The following is a 19,706-nucleotide window of genomic DNA, read 5'->3' on the forward strand; positions in this document are numbered from 1 at the left end:
GTTAGCTTTGGTCGACGTCAATTTATTGATGCCCGCAAAATAAAAAGAAAAAAATGTGAGAAAAAGGAAAAGAAATTTCGAAGCATGGGAAAAGCAAAACGTAGCCATAAAAATGAAACTGAAAATGAATGAAAATTGCCATGGGGTGTTGCGAAAAATATTGGGGTGTGGTGGTGCGGCTGGGTTGCTAACTGAAGTTAAGGTATTTGTCAACACAACGCTCGTAATTTTCGTGCGTTTAGAGTATGACGTATACGCCATGGTGTACGTCGAGAATTTCCTCAATGTTTCTATGTGGAATATATGTAAGTTACGTGAGCACTGAAACATTTTATAGTTTATGCAGTAGATTATTTTCCTTTGAAGTGATTCAATCAAATAGGGTTTTTTTTTAACCCGTTGAATAAAAGAATTCTATAAAATATCCATACTTGCCATACGCTATCTCTTTGAAAACATTTTTTGTGTCCTTTTTTTGTTTTCTTTTTAGGTTTTATAAAGATCTTGATTTTATTTACTATTTGCCTGGATGAGGGTGTCGACGAGTGGCGACATGGGTTAAGTCAGTCGGATGCCAGGACACGCTTATCCTTTGCGTCCGTCGACATCGTCTTCACGTTTCCTTCAGTTTTTCCCAGGTTTTCCACAGCTTTCCCCGCATTTTTTCCTATCCCTTCATTTTTTTCTCGGGGTCTCAGCTTGTGCTTTCGTTACGGACGAACTGTAGAGAACGCGTAAAGCGTAAACTACAAATTGTTTTGTAGTTGCCTCAAATGCTTCTTGTTCTTTTCATTTTTTTTGTTCTTTCTTATTTTGCTGCGGCAACAGCAATTGGCTTCATTTTTATTGGCATTTATGGGAAGGCGTGGCAGGTGGGCAGGTGGACAAGCACCACCCACAATTGGGGCAACTTCGTTACGCTCCTTTTATTTTTATTTTATTTCATACACGGTTTCTTTTTCTTTGCCATTTATTTGACCTCGCCATGTGTGTGGGCGGCTGGGTGGTCGGGTGTTTGCTCACGTAATTCCCTAATTAAATACTTAAATTGTAATTGCTTTCGAACAGAGAGCGACGAAAGCTGCAGGAGTCCTGTCATTAAAACGAATATATATGCTCGTATATATAGATATACGTGTATATATATTTATATGGCAATGTGTACAGGAGTTCATTGAAAAGGAATCAAGGCGTGTTGGTTTTGCAGTTGCTTTCTGGGCAAAGTGTAAAATTGTAAGGTAACTAAAAGATGTATCTACATCATGCTTTCGTTTCGAATTCAATCTGCTTGAATAATTCATCATGAAGACATGACATTGCATCACACAGACAGACACCCGATCGAATCAACTTTAATTGAATGAAAACAAATCATGCCAATCATATTGACTCTAATCCAATTAAATTAAACGAAAATATTTCAAATAAATCCAAGATGATTTGGATCAACTTAAATGTGGCCAAACCAATTAAAGTTTGACAATTTTCGACAAATTTCTTATTCTTTTGGAGAACGGATATGGATTAATACTATTTTGGTAGACAAAAGTGAACTTCAATAAAAAGCGCACATGGTTCTTAAGAAGGCAATAATGGTATAATGCATCATTAAGAATATCTATAGTTGCCATCAAAATGCGATTTAGAAGGAAAGCCAGAAGCTCTAGTGTTGTGAGTACCACGTTATTCACTGTCCGTTAAGCCATATAAGTCATCGCTTTAATTTTAATTGCCCCCTGACTAAGCTTACAGCGCTTACTACGCCTCTGTTGACCCAGGACCTCCGGCCACCGGCGATTTTCCTGTCTGCTCCTTGAACTTCTTGCCTCGTGCATCCTGGCCACGTTTTTATGTGCTTTTAAGTGTGCAATTAAAGGTCAATTGCCGCCCCGGCTGGACAGCCAAACGGCTCACGCTGAAGTAGCCCATAAATGAGGCGTAGTGTGTAAGCTATATAACTCTTTCCTTCCGCTTTTCGTTTTTAAACATAAACCTCTATTGCCTTTGATGTGCATTTAATCTATTTACAAAACTAGGGCGTGCCAAAGTTTTAGCATTTTTGTGTTGGTAGAGAAACATGTGAAAAAATTGTTGTGAAATGAGTTTACCAGTGTAGTTGGCTGCGAAATTTGTGTATTACCCATAAGTCAAATCAATGGTAATAACTTGAAAAATTCACAGTAGCCACATGGCCGAAACGGAGGCTTCCAATTTGGCCGAGTACAAGGCCGGCCGCATGATCCTTCTGGGCAAGATGGTAGAGCCGGATGAGCGCAAGGGCCTGCTCTTTGTGCGCCGATCCGCCGGTGATAATCAGGTTCACATCCACTGGATGGACCGGCGATCCGGGGCCATTGAGCTGGACATTGTTGCCACGCCGGGTGTCATCGAATTTCGTCGCATTGATCAGTGCAAAACCGGTCGGGTTTATGTCCTCAAGTACACACGATCGCCGCAGCGTTACTTTTTCTGGATGCAGGAGCCGCAGGCGGACGGGGATGCGTTATTTTGTCAGCGGGTTAACGATCTGATTGCCAGTGGTGAACGGAATTGGCATGAGAGTGCGGCGGCCGAGGGCGATGTGGATACGGATGTGGAGCACGAAAGACATCGCGGTTTCGGTGGCAGTGAAAATCCTCAAGTTCTTGCGGATATGCTAGCCGGAACGCAAAAAAATTGGCTAACAGCTAACCAGAGTTTGACTCATTGGCATACTAATGATGCGGTGGAAGAAAAACCGCCCTTGGCATTCTCCGATCCCCACACAGATACATATACAGAGATATTAGACTTGGCAACTGTTTTGCGCACTTATGGCGTAGAAGCAGTGGAAAACCTCCTAAGTTGCCCATTGAGACGTGAAAAACTGGTAGCCCTACTGCCCAAAGATCCTGAAGCAGATGATACGCATAAAGATATCCGAGAGCATCTACATTCCCCACAATTCTACGAGACCTTGTCCTATTTCTCCTTTGGACTGCATTCGGGAGTGCTCAGATCGATCCTGGAGCCACTGTTACAACATGACCATCTCAGTGCCTTGGATGCCGCCCAAGTTGGGGATATTGAGCGCTTTCTACGTGAACTACATCAAAACGAAAGGGATTATAGTGGGCCAACCGATTGAACCGGGAGGGTCTCATAAATAAGTCAAAATATAGAGAATTAAATATGGCACATAATAGAGGAAGAGTGTACAAAATGCAATAACTGCTTAACTCCTTGGTCGTCGTTTCTTCTCGAGTTACGAAGATAAATGAGATGCCATAAGTTAGACGACAACTTGCACAACTCCAGACAAAGAACAAGCGGATAAAAGTGTGCTTGTGCCCAGGAAAGAAGTAGCAGAAAAAAAAATAAAAAAAAACAAAAATAAAAAAGAATCGGGGGAACACTAAAAATTGATATAAAATACACAGAAAAAGAAGCAAAGCAACGGTGAATACAAAACGAAGGAAATTTCTCAAATAAGAAATTGTTGTAAACTACGGGGAGTACTTAGGATCGGGTTAGTGCGGCTGCTGGTGGGGTTCCAGTGTTTCAGAGTTTCAGTTCCTTTCGAGTTTAAGAGTCCTCGGCCCTGCGACAGCAGTTTTCTTTGCCTCATTTGTATGGCGCCTGTCCTGTCCTATGCCGCGTCCTGCCAACCTTCTTCTCCTTCGGCCCATGCTTACCAAAAACTTTTTCCACGTTGTTTTAATGAAACTAAGTGAGCGGCAAAATGGTGGACAGCGGGACAGTGTAAGGCATTGTGCTATGGGTTTTCGGGCCAGATAAAGCATTCGAATATGCTGGGCTGGTAACAGTTTTACCCTTTTTTTACCCCGGAGAAAAAAAGAAAACTTAGGAAAAGCAAAATGTTCAGAAAGTTGTTGCATTGTGTCAGAGTTTGGACAATGGCACGATGGCGGGGGAAAAATTGAAAAAAAAACCAAGAGAAAGTAGTGACAGAGAAAAAGCAAATTTGACGATTAGTTTTTGCCACCCCTTTTTTCTACACTCCATCCTGCATTACTCATTACAGAGTGTGACCAGCGTTTTTGTTAGTAAGGCTGCACTTTGTCTATCACATAACTGCACTTTAAAGGAATATAACTTTAAATGATTCAGAAATACGTTTATAACCATATTGATTAAATTAGGTAAACGTTATTGCCTTGCATTCTGAACGTGCCACTTGTGCAATTTGCTTGACTTCCATGAAACTTCCAATGAATTTCTCGCATTTAACCAACTAAAACTAATAATGCTCCCCTTTCTCGTTCCCTTGTGGGAGCGACATAAAACTTAATGGTAAATGGCGTTGCAGAGAATTGCCATAAAAATTACTTAAACCGAACAAGCAGCTTAAATATGCCGCTTATTGATGTTCCCCACAACGAAGCAAATGCAATAATAGTTAAGAGAAAAGGGGGCCCAAAAAAGGCGGAGTGTGCAACGTGGGAGGGCACTAGCTAGCTCTTTAGCCGCTTTTCCAGCTCTCAGCTCCCAAACTCCATTTCCATTTCCATTCGCATTTCCATGTCCTTTGCCACTTTTCCATCTCTCCAGCTCTCGACGTATATGCGTGTTGCATACTAATTTCAAAAATTTGCCATTACATTTGTACTTCGCACTGCTCCATGGCACTACTACAACATACCACCACTCATTCCACCTATTTTCCACCCATTTTCCTGCCCTTCAGCTTGTCGGTTTGCTGCCATCTTGAATTACGGAAACACACACAACAGGCACAGTGTGTGAGTGTGTGTGTTTGTTTCTGTTTTTGGTCCTTGATAATCAAGCACACAACTGAAGCTGTAGCTGGAGCTGTAGCTGTAGCTGGAACTAAAACTAAAACAAGCAAGGAGCTAGGGAAACCTGGGGTAATTCACACACGAAATTGCCGGAATTTTTGCTGTAGTCAAAGGTGAAGCCAAAGCATCTTAGCCACACATGCAACACACATCGTGCTCTGTACAAACAAGCAGCATTTGTTGCTCAAAGTGAATTTTCATTCCTGGCTAAATGTAAATAAAAATGCTGGCTTCTTTTTTTGTTTTTCAATTGCCCGGCAGGCAATGGAAATACCCATAGAATTTGCCACCTGATGGAGATTACAAGCAATTGGTCAATTATTTTTGATGCTTGAAGCAGAGTACGTAGACGAATTACTGAATTACAAATATTGCCACATTTTATTGGTTTTGATTGTTTCTTGTGACTAAAGAAATGTACTTTTTGAATTTGGATACGTTTTAAGTGTCATTAAGTAAGCAGAGCAATGTGAAATATTTAGAAACTACTTTTTTTTTGCCTTTGGCTGTATACCAATTTGTGTTCCGACAATGGAAAGGGCCGAAAGCACTCGATTAAGGAGATGGCGAAATTTGAGGAATTTGTGTGTACTGTTTCAATGGGATTTCTAATGAGAATCTCTTTGACGCGCCTCAAGGCAAAGTCAAAAACCTAAAGCATGTGTCATAATTGTCTATGCCACAACGCTTATAAATAGACATACATATTTATAAGTGTGTGATGTATGGCGTATGCTGCGGCAAACGGAAGTCACACAGATAGAGGAGCAGAAAATGGCAGACAAATGGCAGGGGCATTCGACATTGAGCAAACATTGTCGCATAAAGGAAACGCACTGGCCTCAAGCATATCCTTACCAGAAAACACTCATTGGTAGGTGGTCAAACATTTCCTTTGTCCTCTCACCAAATGACTGTGTTGCTCCTGAAAATGTTGCCCTTTAAAAATAGAGATGGCAAACCATCGTTGTATTATCGATAATTTCGATAACAATTTACAATATGTCTGCAATCAACAAAATAAAGTGCTCTAAATTCGACTTGTTAAAGGAATTCATTCTGTTGATGATGATGATGATGTATCCATCGATTCCCTGCCATCTCTGCCCCAAAAGTGTGTAATAAAAAATGTCGACAGGGCGGGCAGAAGTCGCCAAATGGCCAGCGACAGTTTGGCTAGGAAAATCCCTCCTCAGTTTCTCCCATTACCCCTCCTCTCAATTTTAGTCACTGGCCTAGTTCGCATTGAAGCCGCAGTCCATGAGACAATAACTCATGGAGTTCGGCGAGGGGCCGACCGGAACCCGAATAAAAATCAAATAATAGCGTAAAAGCTCTCTCCCCTTAAAGAAAAAAAAAACGCAACCAAGCACATGCGACGGGGGTAGAAGTCGGAGGAAACTGGGAGAAGAACCGCCTGTCCAAGGGACAACAATAAAATGTCGCCGTCAAGCTTTGTTCGCGTCGCCAAACCAGAAAGTTAACCCACTTGCAAAAAGCAATGAATAAATTTTCCAACTGAAGCTGGAAAAACTTTCTTGTCGCAGCCAAAAATGCCGAATTAAATAGAAGCAGTAGGTGTATATATGAAGCAAAACGCCTCAGATGCAGTTGGAAACTGAACTAGTGTTGAATTCACAAAATTATTTTTATTGATGATTTTTATAAATATTTTGCATGTATCCGATTTAAGTCAATAATTACTGGAATACCGTGAATTAAATAACTTTTACGGACGACCCATGAACCCTGATGTCCATCGCGGGTTAAAGTGCACCGCTCGATATGCGAGATGAAGAGGACAAAAGTGCATTTAACAAATTAAAATCGCAGAAACCACCGTCCAAACGAAATGGCAATAAAGCTCTGGCTTTTTTCAGTAAGCAAGGGGAAAATGGGGTAGAAATGGCTTTTTTCGGCCAACGTCCAGTAATGATGTTGTTGCCGGAACGGTTGGGGACCTCTGGTCATTTGGTCCTCTCTGATCCTCCGACTCCTCATCCTCCAGTGGCTCCCCTCGACTTTCCGGCTGCGAAAATGCAATCCGAGCCGGAACTGACACGCACAAAAGGATATGCAACATTCACTAATAAATTTCATATTTATGTAGAACACAGAGTGCAGTCAGCGAGGGCTAAGAGGGAAATATCCGGCGAAATATAAACGTAAAATTGCCGGCCAACAAGAGTTTGTTGTGTGTGCGGTTCGGAATGCAAACATTTGGAAAGGGCTTGCCAAGGGGCGGGGAAAAGAATGAGGGGGTACTTTTCGGGCACATCTGACAATCTCGGCATGACAATAAAAACGAATCGAAATTAAATCGAATATGTGGAAAATCAACATTGGGCTAAATGTCACATAAAACTTTATTCACGCGGTATTATTTTTAAAAGCTGATTTTCTCTTCATTTCTATAATACAAATATATTTGAAATTGGTTTATGCATAGATTTAAAAACCCGATGCTTGTTTCTGATATTTTGTGTATTTTTTGTTTATTGATTGAGCATAGTCATGTCAAATGTGAAACACGCGAATCGCAGGCAATTAAAGCAAAATCTTATCATCATTTTTAGATATTTTTTGCAGGCAATAGAATGGCAGGCGAGCAAAAGCAGTAATCATAAGCCAAAACCAAACCAATCCAATAATCAATGGCATATCAATTTATTTTCGTGTGCTCCAATCATATTTTGCACAATACGAGCGACAATTCATTGTAGATGGTAATGATATTTTTCTCGCTTTACTTAATTTCTTTTTACAACTACCTTAATTTGCATAATTTGAAATTATTAACAACAGCTTTGAATCGGGCTTAAATTTCATAAATATTTATTTAATCACTTATTCATGCATTATTATATTCACAGTTTCAATGTTTACTCATTGCGCAAGTAATAAAATAAAAACACTATGCAGAACTATAAATATTTGATGGAAATAAATGCTAAAATGTTTTAATATTTGCTTTTCCATTGGGTTTTCATTAAATACTTCTAATGTACAAATAGGTTGCTTTCGTTTTAATTTCGCATTCATTTTATGATTTCCTGGGCTTAGCAATATTTTCCAGCCGTCATTTATTAGCAATATATAATCGACTGTCAGTTTTCCATAATGACTCCATAAAGAAATACTTAACAGAGGCGTGTTTGAATGATTCCATAAAGAAATACTTAACAGAGGCGTTAGAATTGTGTAATGTAAAATAATTTACTCTGAGTAGTCATGTATAAAATGGTATATATATATTAAAATTCTTAAATTTCTCAAATGTATCGCTTTAATCATCAGTTTTAATATTTACTGACTTGAGGTTAAATATACCGAACGAAATGCAAATAAATCGTGTTTATTAAAGAAATGCTCAGTTCACCATTATTTCATCTTGAATCAATGAATCTCGTCTCGATTTCTGCAATTTCGTTGGCAAACATTTGTGTATGTGTGTATTTTTCAATTATTAATTGATGTTGTAAGAAGCAAACTAAATGGATATCATACGCATGTGTGTTTCGTTTGTTTGTTTTAATGTTTTGCCTTTGGCTTGTGCAGTTGGCCGTATTTGCCTTTTGCTCCCAATTGCCTTTGCTGATTTTATCTGTATGGGTGTGTGCCTACCAGAGTCTGTGTACTTTGCGTGTGTGTGTGTTTGGTCCTGTGCGAGAGTGAGTGTTTGCCAAGCCAAATTCAAACTTGAGCACTTGACATTTCACGCTTGCATAGATGGCACTTGGTAGGCAACTGCAGGATTCCCAAATGCATTTGGTTCCTGGCTTCCTGAGTCTCAACCCATCCGAGCCATGCCTTTTTCCACGACCTCAGCCAGCGATTTCCCACCATTTTCCCACCCATTTTCCCCTGCCGATTTGGCCCCTTCTTTTTGGCCCCAGCTGACACTGATGATGTGCTATTTATTTTCGGTCTAGGCTGTCCTCGCTGTCCTTCCGTCCTTTTCGTCCTGCTGCGTTGATTAAACATTTGTGTTATGAAATATATACAGACCACGACTCTCACACACACACACACACACACTAATCCGCATTCACATTCAGGGTGTCTACTTTATATGCATATGCCGCTTTTGATTGCTGTTTACTGGCTGCATCTGCATGCATCCGGTATCCTTTTGGCTTGCAGTTTTGATCCTTTAATAGAATATTTAATTTTAATTACAAACATTTGATTTCCCACTTCAGTCATCGTAGTCGACGCTTCGCTGGCTGCTCTGCTGGCTTTAAAAATGCATGGCACAAAAACAGTGGCAAAAAAGTTGATGTCGCCAGCATATGAAGTACTTTTTCTAACTCCCATTTAATTTTGTTTTTACATGGCTCTAATGAAAGTATACAAATATAAATAAAACTCGTCTTCTTTTGATTTTCAATTGATGTTAATATGTAACATTAATAAATATATATGTGTTTCAGTCATTAAGATCCTTTATATTGTCTAAAAAAAATCATTACAAAGAATTGCCCAAATATAGAGATTAATACACCATAGAACTCGTTATAAAATGTCTAAATTGAAAAAATTGTGATATTTTAGCATATTTTCCACTGTGCAATAGACCGTATGTGTGTGTTTGTGTGGGCCAGCAAATTGAATGCGTGTGTGCCTGAAAGCATAAGCCGGCCAAGTTGAGCGAGACGGCGACCGAGACAAGAGCCAAGTTACTTGGGGCTTTTGTCAATGCCACGATGACGATGACGATGTCATGGTGACAGAGGGGAGTAGAATGCGGGCGAGATTGGGGAAGAGGATGAAGATGAGAATGAGAATGAGGATGACTTCTTATGGAGCACTTGCCACGCCTCCAGGGGCAGTGCATTTGGGAGTTGAGTTGGGACGAAAGACCAAGCAATGACCTCGAGAGCTTACAGTTGAAGCAAAGGAAAAGCAAATCCCATTCATGTATGGATCCTAAAAAATCGCTTTAAGCTTGGCTGGTGAAATTAAAATTTAATGGATGTCGTTAAAGGCAAACTCTTTGCGGCAAACTCTATTCAGTTGAAAATGCTATTCAGTTGACACATTGCAAATTCCAGTTTACTTTTAAACGGATGTGTGCGTTATCCAATTTATATATATATATTTTTTTTATCGCTTTTAATTGTGGAATTAATATAGCGCAACGTTTTAACCAAAGCACTCGGTTTGAATACGACAATTTGAACAGACGAAACCTTCACTGCAGTCTGAAAAGTTTTTCTAGAGCTTAATGACTTTAGCATACCATCAGCAATTTTTTGCCAACAACATAAAATGAAAATACATTTATGAAGTTGAACAACCTCGACGCAAATCAAATAGCAATTTGACGTGATAACTAATTGAATTTTTTCCCTTTTCTTTTCGGTTTCTTTTCAGGTGAGTGTAATGGTCCCCAGACAAATATGCAATTTGCACGTAAGAAATTCTGCCATAGAGTAGAGCTGATCCATCATGAGGGTTGGGTGTCCATCCCAGTCAGCTCCTATATATTCCCCTATCTACTAATTTTCCCATGCCATACCACTCGCAAAATAATCCCAGAGATTCGTGGCGCGTTCCATTTGTCAATGTGCAGCACGTACTCAATCTTCTGGCTTGTCAAACTTGGCAATGTTGCAGCCAAAAATGTTTGATGTTCGTTCAAGGGAATTGTTTGGCAGAAGGGGGGAATTTCCCCCGGGGGCTTGTGGATGTGTCTTATGAAACACACAGGGTCACGCACTTAAATGTGATTAGCAGTAGTGCCCTTTAAATGCAAGTTTAATAATAAACTCAACTCAATTGTTTTTTGATTCAAATAAAAAGGCTATACCATAAATTAGTAAAGGGATTAAATTTTTTTTATACTATTTTTTGTTCAATAAAATAATTAAAATATTTCAAAGATTAATTGTTTCCCAGCGTATTCATGGCTATTTTTCGTTTTTAATAGCTTTTGGTTGTCCCAGGGGTTTCCCTAAATTTTTCCCTCCCATCACGTGCCACTGAATACGTGAGTGTGTGGGTTTATTACTGGACGTGAGGACGAGTGTGTGTGTGTGCGTGCGTGTGTATGTGTACGTGTTTAGCAAATACTTGTCTATAGTTTCAAGAGATGTCAGATGGAAAATGTAAGAAAAAAGGGGAGATGATTCTATTAGCTAAACAAACAAGCTAAAGGATCGATGGGGCAATGCAGCAGGACAATCTAAAAATATCAACATATTTCATTCTGTTGTGCATACACACACACACACACATGCACACGCTCAAACCTACATAGTATATCCTTGCAGGCCCTTTGCTGCTGTGCACATAACGAAATTACAAGTTGCCAATAATAATGCGGCGGTGTGAGTGAGTGGGTGAGCATATGTAGGTGTGCCTGCAAGGACTACAAAGGACACGTCGCTCAGTCAATTTCAGTTCAGTCAGCTGTCCATCCAATAGCGTTGCGATGGTCACTTGCTGGCGAGCACCCTCTTCGTTATTGTCCACTCCTTTTGGCCACCCACCACGCAACCTAAATTTTGCCCCCCCAGCCACCTCCTTTTGCCCTCGTTGCCTTTCACGGTTCAGTTGCTCTAATAATGCAAATACACAATAAATAAACGTGCAGTGCAGTCAAGAACTCAACCAAACTCAGTTCAAGTCCATTTGAAACACATAGAAAAAATGTGTGATTTTAAAGAGCATACATTCTATGCGAAATTCTATGTGCGGCTGAAATGTGAGCATTTGGAGCATAAAACGAGTATCAGTATTTAGTGAGCATCGCTTACTTTCATATTTATTTATTTTATTTTTTTTTTTTTTTGGGTGCAGGTCAGTTGGTATTTTTTACACCGCCAAGCGAGTAAATAAAGCGCCAACTGAACAATTTGGTATTCGGAATTCAATACTCGGTTGTATTGTGTCCGGCTGCTTCTCCGTCCATTTCCTCCAGCAATGCCAATTATTTTCAGCTCTGAGTCATAATTTAGCAAGTGAAAGCCTGCACATGACGATGAAATTGCATTCCCTATAAGCTGCTCCCTATATCGTTTAGCTACAAATATATATACATATACAAATAGGGCTTACCATTTGGCAAGCATGTGCTAGAAGTTTCATAGCCTTGAACTAATAATTGGCGAAAAGTGTAGCAAAGTTCAACCGCTTTGCTTTAGAATATTTAAAGCATTTTCGCCCGACCCAAATCCAAAGCCATTGTTCGTGAAGTCTATCCAAAAAGTATTTCATATCAGACATATTAAATTCATAGGCAATGTGATGTAAATCAATTGAATTTAGTCAAGTTTTAAAGTGCTAAATTGCCGCAAAGTGTTGAATGGATAATTTAAATGACTGCTTCTCTATTACAATGGAACGAAATTGAATTAAATGCGAATTCTACATTTTGTAAGTAATTAAATAATCACAAATTTGTTTGAATTCTGTGAACACCAAGACCATAGGAAATTTGTTATATGTTAAGGTCACTTTAAATATGTATATTTACCCAAATACCAATTTAATTGTTTTCTCATTACAAACATATCAAGGATATTAAACTTCCAATTGAGCTCTAAGGATATTTGAGGCCCGCTTATTGAGCGCTTTTGTTTGCCCTTGTTCCGGAACCAACAAACATTGCCCCCAAACCCTCTTTGCTTTTTTTTATTTTCGTAAACCCAGTACCCAGCGCAAAGATAAAAAAAAGAAAGAAAAAAAGGGGAAAAGAACGAACAGATGCAAAAACAATGTGAAGATATTTTGCGGCGCAACCTTGAGGTGCACCACACCCACAGCCAACCGCCTTTCATCACCCACTCCAATTTGATACCATCCCCCGTTTTTCTTGTATGTAAATTTTTCCTGGCCCGGGTGGTTATTGATTTTCACCCCCCAACCGCCTTCGTTGTTTCCATCTATATATACGTATATATAAATTGTTGATTTTTTTGTTTTGTTTTTGTTCGCATTTCCTTGGCTGCATCAAGTTGATTATTATTTATAATAAAATCAGCGAACGAGCTAGTTAAGAAAAACAAAAATCAAAGTTTTCTGCTAAAATAAACGCAAAGTTCGCCGATAGAAACCGAGATGGGCGAGTCTATCTGTCTGTCTGGCATCTTCCGCCTCATATATGGGCATTATTAATTCCATTAAAGCCTCCAAGCCGCCGAAGGACAGCGAAACCATGGAGGAGCTCATTAAAGCGAAAGGGCCAGAAGAGTGGAGGCGGTGCAGAAGGCTTGGAAGGTTTGGGGGAGGCGGCTGGTAAAGATATGGCAACAGGGCCAGCAACTTGCAATTTCAATAACTCATTGTGAGCGTACAGTGGTCGGAGGTGCTTGGTAACTATCTGTTCTTTATATTTTTTCACCCTCTCCATGAAACCCCTCTCCATTTAGCGTGAAAAATCAAACAATATCAGCATTGGAAAATGGAAATGCAAAAAAAAAATGTACGATTCAAGTGAAGTCTCTTAACGTGCTTGTATAGCGATAGTGGAATTAATTAAAAATTTGAAATGCCTGAAAACTTATTGATCGCAATGTTCTTTGGCTGGAATAATACTTTGCACAATTTTCCCTGGCACCTCAGCGCACTGTGTCGCCGGTTCGGTTAGATAAGTAAATGAGGAGCGTGCAAACAGGATGGGCGATGTGGAATGTAATAATAGTGGTGGTTGGAATCGGGTGTGTAAGTTGGTCTAGTGCTATCACAGTTTGCTCCAATTTCAAGGCATTACGCTTATGAGAATTTATGTTATGTGTTGGTGGTTGCATACACATACTCGCACACACGCACGTATACGCACATACACATACATATGCACACGTACACGCACACGCAGACATACACGCGCAGTTGGCAGGACCTGCTGGCGCCCTGCTGTGCGGCTCGTGGCTGCTTGTCCTTCGTCCTGCCAGCGTCCTTCGCCCTTTTTCGCTGGCAAACGCTCCTGAATCTGATCCGATTCCCTCCTCCCAGTTGCCAGTTTGTACTCCTGTGCCCTGCAATTAGTTGAGCATGATAAAAATGCTGTATGCCAACGCAGAGTGTCCTTTTCCCATTAACCCCCAAACCACCGCACTCCGTTCGCCACTACAAACGCCAGCCGAATGCTCATTGCTCCTGCAGTTTTGCCAACTCATTTGGCGCGATTTACCTACACGCAGCACACATACCTTAACTCACACGGCTGCACTGCGAGAAAAGAAATATATTTGTATATATTAATGTATTGTGTTTTTATGTAACTCAATAATGTGGCACGCTAGATGTAGAAATATGATGGCATAGTTATTCCACTAGGAGTAAATTAAATGCATTTTTTGCTTTTTTTTGCTGTGTGTATCCACACTAATAGCTGCCATGTACTTGAAGCTTTGACTGTGAACTCTCTACCCGTGGGGGAAACCCCTTAGAAGGACCTCGCATCTCGTTTCCTGTCATCATCGTAGTCGGCTGCCTAATGAAGTCGCCATCGCTCTGTACCCACCGCAAAACTTTGCCTGCCATTTCTGTTTGCTGTTATTAGTTGCGGCAGAAAAGCGAGCGGAAAATCGGAAAATACGGGCGTGTTGGGCGGCGGCGGGAAAAGTATCATGTTGCAATCAATTAATTATGTAATTTCTTAGGCCCGAGCGAAATAACACTCGCATAGTGGAATTGAACCACATGAAAGCGAACACTCTGACACACCAGATGAAGTTGAAATTGCGTTTAACGTGGAAAAAGAACTGGATGTCAGCTGAAAGGCGAGCCATATGCGTATATTGCTTTCATTTAATGGGAGTTTTATCTCAAAGAATGCCTTTGTGTTCGTTCCACTGTCCATTCATGGAGTGATATTGAAAAGTTTTCTGAAATTTTTCGTAGCTATAAGTAAATAAATGTACAAATATGTACATACTGATAAATACGAGCATGCACATTCCGCTGCGCACACATAATCTTCGGCTATTATGAGTTGGGCCACAAGGGTGAAAGTTTGCAGCTGGTGGCAGGTAGTGATAGCATCACAATTTATGCAAAACATGACAACAAGAAACGGGTGGAAAGTGGGTGGCGGGAAAACCCGGAAAGCTGCTCAGCTGTCGAGCGGGAAGGGAAAATTGCTGAAAATCTTGCATAAATTGCTGGGCGCTCGAAAGTATGCAATAAAAATCACAACAAACATGTGTGTCAGCCAGCCCGGTTTTTCCCACACCCCCTCAGCTGTCTTTCACCTTTATTCTCTTCTTTTTCTTCTTTAAAACCCCGTCCTACTCTTTTTTCCGATTTCCGACGCTTTTGACAAGCTAGACGCTTAGACGGTGTACGGCAGACTTTCGTTAATATTTTCGCATATAACTTAAAGTAACTTTGTAATATGTATTTTTATAAACTTATTAATTGAAAATGTTTCTCAAACATTTTTATAAATTTATAATTTTTTTTTTTTTAATTTTGGTTCGTTGTAACTGTGGGCATTCTTTTCTTCTTATAATTTGTTCAGTGCTTGTGTTGCTTAAACCTCTAGAATTATGCAACACTGGCTAGTGCCACTCCCACCCGGTATTAACGCCCTCGCCATTTGGCGCCGCGCGGTAAAGCTTTTAATTAAAGCATTTGCATTTTATATCAGTTCTTTTTATATTTGTATATGTATGTGTGTGTGTGTATTGATATATCCTCGCACACCATTACACCTGAGCGGTGTGCCGCAAGTTATGCAGTTAAAAAAAAACAACAGAATTTTTCCCGTACATTTTAGTAGGGGTTTCTGCATTTTTTCCTATGCTGCTCAGTTTTTTCATACTTTTCTTTTGTTGTTTGCAAATGGCGAGCAGTGCTTTTGTATCTTAATTGATTTCGTTACGTGTGAGGGTGTGTGGGTGTCTGTGTCTGTGTGTGGGTGTCTGTGCAGCTGCCTGTGTGTAAGTGTGCTAATTTTATGATTTGAATAGTGCCCTTTTCCTCCGCACTTTTCCGCTTTTCCGCTCTCTCTCCCTCGTTCTCCTGCACACATCCTACCTCTCCTTTTTCCCTGTGCGTACCAGTGTGCAATTAAGTGAAAAGTGCACACAGAAATAGAGCCCAGGAAATTGCAATTGTATTTGCCCGTATGTTTGTTTGTGCGTGTGTGTGTGTGTGTGCGTGTGTGTGCGGACTTAGACAATGAACCCAAGTGCAATAATTAATGAAGCAGAGCAAATCGAGGGAGCTGTAATTTGATTGATTTCCCCACATAATGGATATTGTTTTTTTTCTGCTTCCGTTGTATAAAATCTTCTATTAAGTGTAAAAGGATATCTGAGATGGCGAATTTGATTACATGTTGCCCCATGTTCTGTAATTGCATTATAAAGAAATACAGTTTTAAACCATTTGCAAGCAGCTAGGGAATTTCTCAAACAAATAGCAACTTCATTCCCTATATGAAAACCGAACCGAGTTTAATTTCATAAATAGGAGTCGAGTTCATTCTGACTTTCATTCACTGAGAGAATAAAACATATGATTTTAGATATGATATTTGCTTTTAATAATAATTGCTATGCTCGACGAATATTTGACAATTGTCCGCAAAGAGTTGTGTTGTGTGTTCTAGCTTGGCAAATCCAACTGCAGCTGAAGTTAGAAATGCAACAGCAACATATGCAGGACATGTTGGCCATGTTGACACAACTGGCAATTTGGGGTCGAAAATGTTTGGCCCTGTTTCTAATGCCATGGCCAGGGACCAAAAACTGACTGATTGGCCATGTTCAGGTGGCATGACGCCAACTTACTTGTTGTTGCAACTTGTGGCACTCGCAGACACAGCTGCTCCTATATAGCATATATATCCCATAAATATATATATATATTACGCACTTAATTGCAATTGTCTGCTCCTGAGGAGTCTGCTTTTCGGTGTAGGGTTGCTTGCGTCCAGGGTTGTCGCGTGTGTCTATGCATATGATATGCAAATACTGTGGTATCAGTGTATCCGCACACACATGCAGCCGAAATTGCCTTGCATCTGCTGGTTCTACACTGTGCAAATGCAGTACTAGATTTCCAGAATGCTTGGCTGCAGGCTTAGGAATTTAGTTAGGAATTGGATTAGGTTCCAAGGCAACATATTTATACAAGGATTTTGTATGACTTGACATGCAATTTAAATTCCATTTCGTCGCATTTGTCGAGTGTATCTGCACTTGTATCTCGTAATTTTTGCTGCCACTTTCGCAGCAACCTTTCGGAAGAAGGGAAAAGACAACAGCAATTTACACAACACATTTGCTTAATTTATATTTATAACCTTAGCACACACAACCGAGCCCACAAACACAACGTGGTGATGGTGGTGGTGATGGTGATGGTGAGATGAGGCACTAGTTTGTGTTTTTTGCATTTGCATAATCGCTGCACGGTGGCCAGAATTTAAGCTTCGCAGTGACTTTTGCATTTTGTTGAACTTTAAAGCTGACTAGACAAGAGGAATTGCCGCCGCAAAACCGAAACCGAAGCCCCAACCATTCCGGCTATGCCATCCATTAGTCATTCAGAGCGGCTCCGTTGCATGGTGGGAGGGGGTAGGGGGTAGCGGGTAGGGGGGGCTTTGGGTTTCCAGCATGGGCGTCGGAATGGGGGTATTCGCAACGTAAAGGGTTGCGTCTGCCACTTGAGACGCGCTCAGAACGTCCGGTAGCGGCAAATTGCAATTGGTGGCAGTCTGATGTTGTCGGCTGCATTGTTTACACTTGATTTTTTATTTTTGTGTTTCATTTATCAAGTACAAAAAATAGCAAACATGAAGACGGTATTTTAGGGCCGCCAGTCACTGAACAGAAAAAATATGGCAAAATAGCAACACATTTCTTTTAAATAGATGATTTTAAATTACTATGTTTGCTATTAAACACATTTTACGCTGAACAAAATCTTTAAGTTTTGGTTCATACAATTGTATTTGTTATGCATTCTTTAGTGCACATTTTTTGTTGCACTGCTGTTTTTTTGCTCCTCATTTGCAATTCCGTTTTCATTAGGCTGCAGTGTATAAAAAATATTGCCCACTTTTTGGGGCCGCATGCCTCTAATGATGCAGAAAAGCAATGCGATGATGAAATGACGCAAAATGTTCAGCCATACAAAATGTAATTACAGATGAAAATGCAATACAACAAAAGACGGAAAAAGCGGGTAAGCAGCACGGCAACTTTTCACAATTTTAACTTCAGTTGCAGCCGCCGCCAAAAAAAAAGTTGAGAGGATAAAATCAAATTTATTTTTTGTGGGTCCCTAGCCGTTTTTCCTCTTTCTTTTTCGGCCGCTACTGCTGCTTTTGGAATGAAATAAACCACAAAGCGCAGTCATTGCTGCATCATCCTCAATTGGTGCCACATACACACATACATATATATGTTTGTAGTATACCCCCTCTTGCGTCCTGCCATTCACCTTCAGTTTATCGTTTTTCATTTTTGTAGTGGACTTCGGGATTTATGCGCGCACTTGAATTTGCATTTGGCCACAGACCAACAAAAAAGGGGTTTTCGTTTTTTTTTTTTTTTTGCTTTTCTCAGCCGACGGTTTTTTTTGTTTTTTATTTTGTGCACAATAGCCGCAACAAAGCAGGAAGAGAAGCAACTCTTTGCGCGGGGAATAGGAAAAATCAGAGAAAATGAGGGGCGGTTCGGTTCAACAGTTGAATGGCAGCTTAAAGCGGCGCGATGCTCCGCTTGATTCATATAAATGGCCGGCGAACATTAACGTTAATTTATTGAAACACACAACTTCCGCCGCCGCATGCAACATGCAACCGTTGACAGCGCAGTGCACACAACGAAATATTTATCATTTTTAATTGGCCGTCCACAATGGGAATGTGTAAAGCACACTTTTAGATAAGTTACATGAATGCCACAAGCGCGCTTTAAAAAAATAAACTTGGTTTCACAGCCAGTTGCAAAGGTGTCTAAAAGTGTGCACTAAAAAGTGCATCAATGGAACCGCAGAATGTTTTATTTCATGCTTGAAGAGAGTGAAATAAATTTGTTTAGTCCTAACCATAATATTTTGGTATTTGAATGTTTTTCTTCGCATGCATTATTCGTATTTCTGTGAAACAGTTGAGTTGTTGTTTTTTGCGGGAAGACTACAAGGGGCGAAAATTGAATTCTATGGCCAACGATAGTAAACATAAATGGGATAAAAAAAAAAAAATCCCAAATGAAGTGAACTGAGAGTACACACGAATCAGACCAACGAGCACATTAACATCAATTGAAAATTGGCAATTAAATTATGAAATGAACGGCCAAAATAAAACGGTCATAAATTGCGCGTGGGCGTATCCAGTGGATAGTTTGCGAATTGAGTCCAAATTGGAATGCATTCAGGTGACAGTTTAAATGGGTTTTGTTTTTATGAAAACCCGCAGCATTTTATTGGGCGCTTTTGTGCGAAATGCATGTTTTTTTTTTTTTTTGTGTTGCTGGGTTTTTAGTATCTGCACTATTTATAGAAAATATGAAGTGAGGCTTAAACTAAAACACAGCATGGAGTCAATAAAGTTCTGCACATATCCTTGAAAAGTTAGCCTGTGGAATACGTTCTGTAAGTTTACTCCACCGTTATCGTCCTTCGTTTGCTGTCATTGTCAATTTGGCCTTCTAATTCTCGGGCTGATTTTCATTTGACTGAAACCAAACCAACCAAACCAACCCAACCACCCACCGATTTCTCCATTTTCGTTGGCCTGCGAATGACATAAATATTTGATGGGACCCCAGGGTCAGGAGTTCGGGGGGTAATGTGTAATGTGTCTGTATTTGTGTTGGGCAAATGTACTGCTACCCATCGAAATTGTTCTTCTAATTTCATTGTTTTTGTTTCCTTTTCTGTTTTTTTTTTGTGTTTTTTTGTTTGTTTTGTTTTTGTTTTTGTTCCTGTCGATTTACGTCA

The 19,706-nt window shown here is 40.1% G+C and overlaps 2 protein-coding genes across 5 annotated transcripts in view; both read left to right on the top strand.

Moving 5' to 3' along the window:
- LOC113564502 (neurobeachin-like) overlaps positions 1 to 19,706 on the top strand; it is a 76,145-nt gene that overhangs the window by 42,168 nt on the left and 14,271 nt on the right. The window lies entirely within an intron of this gene.
- On the top strand, positions 2,167 to 3,471 carry LOC26526447 (proteasomal ubiquitin receptor ADRM1 homolog). Its single transcript, XM_015155973.2, has one exon. The coding sequence runs from the start codon at positions 2,189 to 2,191 to the stop codon at positions 3,125 to 3,127; it is 939 nt and encodes a 312-aa protein (XP_015011459.1). The 5' UTR covers positions 2,167 to 2,188; the 3' UTR covers positions 3,128 to 3,471.

Source organism: Drosophila erecta, unplaced genomic scaffold, assembly GCF_003286155.1.
Source record: "Drosophila erecta strain 14021-0224.00,06,07 unplaced genomic scaffold, DereRS2 tig00000126-arrow-pilon, whole genome shotgun sequence".
In the NCBI taxonomy this organism is placed as follows: Eukaryota; Metazoa; Arthropoda; class Insecta; order Diptera; family Drosophilidae; genus Drosophila; species Drosophila erecta.

Coding starts and splice junctions, on each gene's coding strand:
- LOC26526447 (XM_015155973.2), top strand. CDS start 2,189: ATGGCCGAAACGGAGGCTTCCAATTTGGCCGAGTACAAGGCCGGCCGC.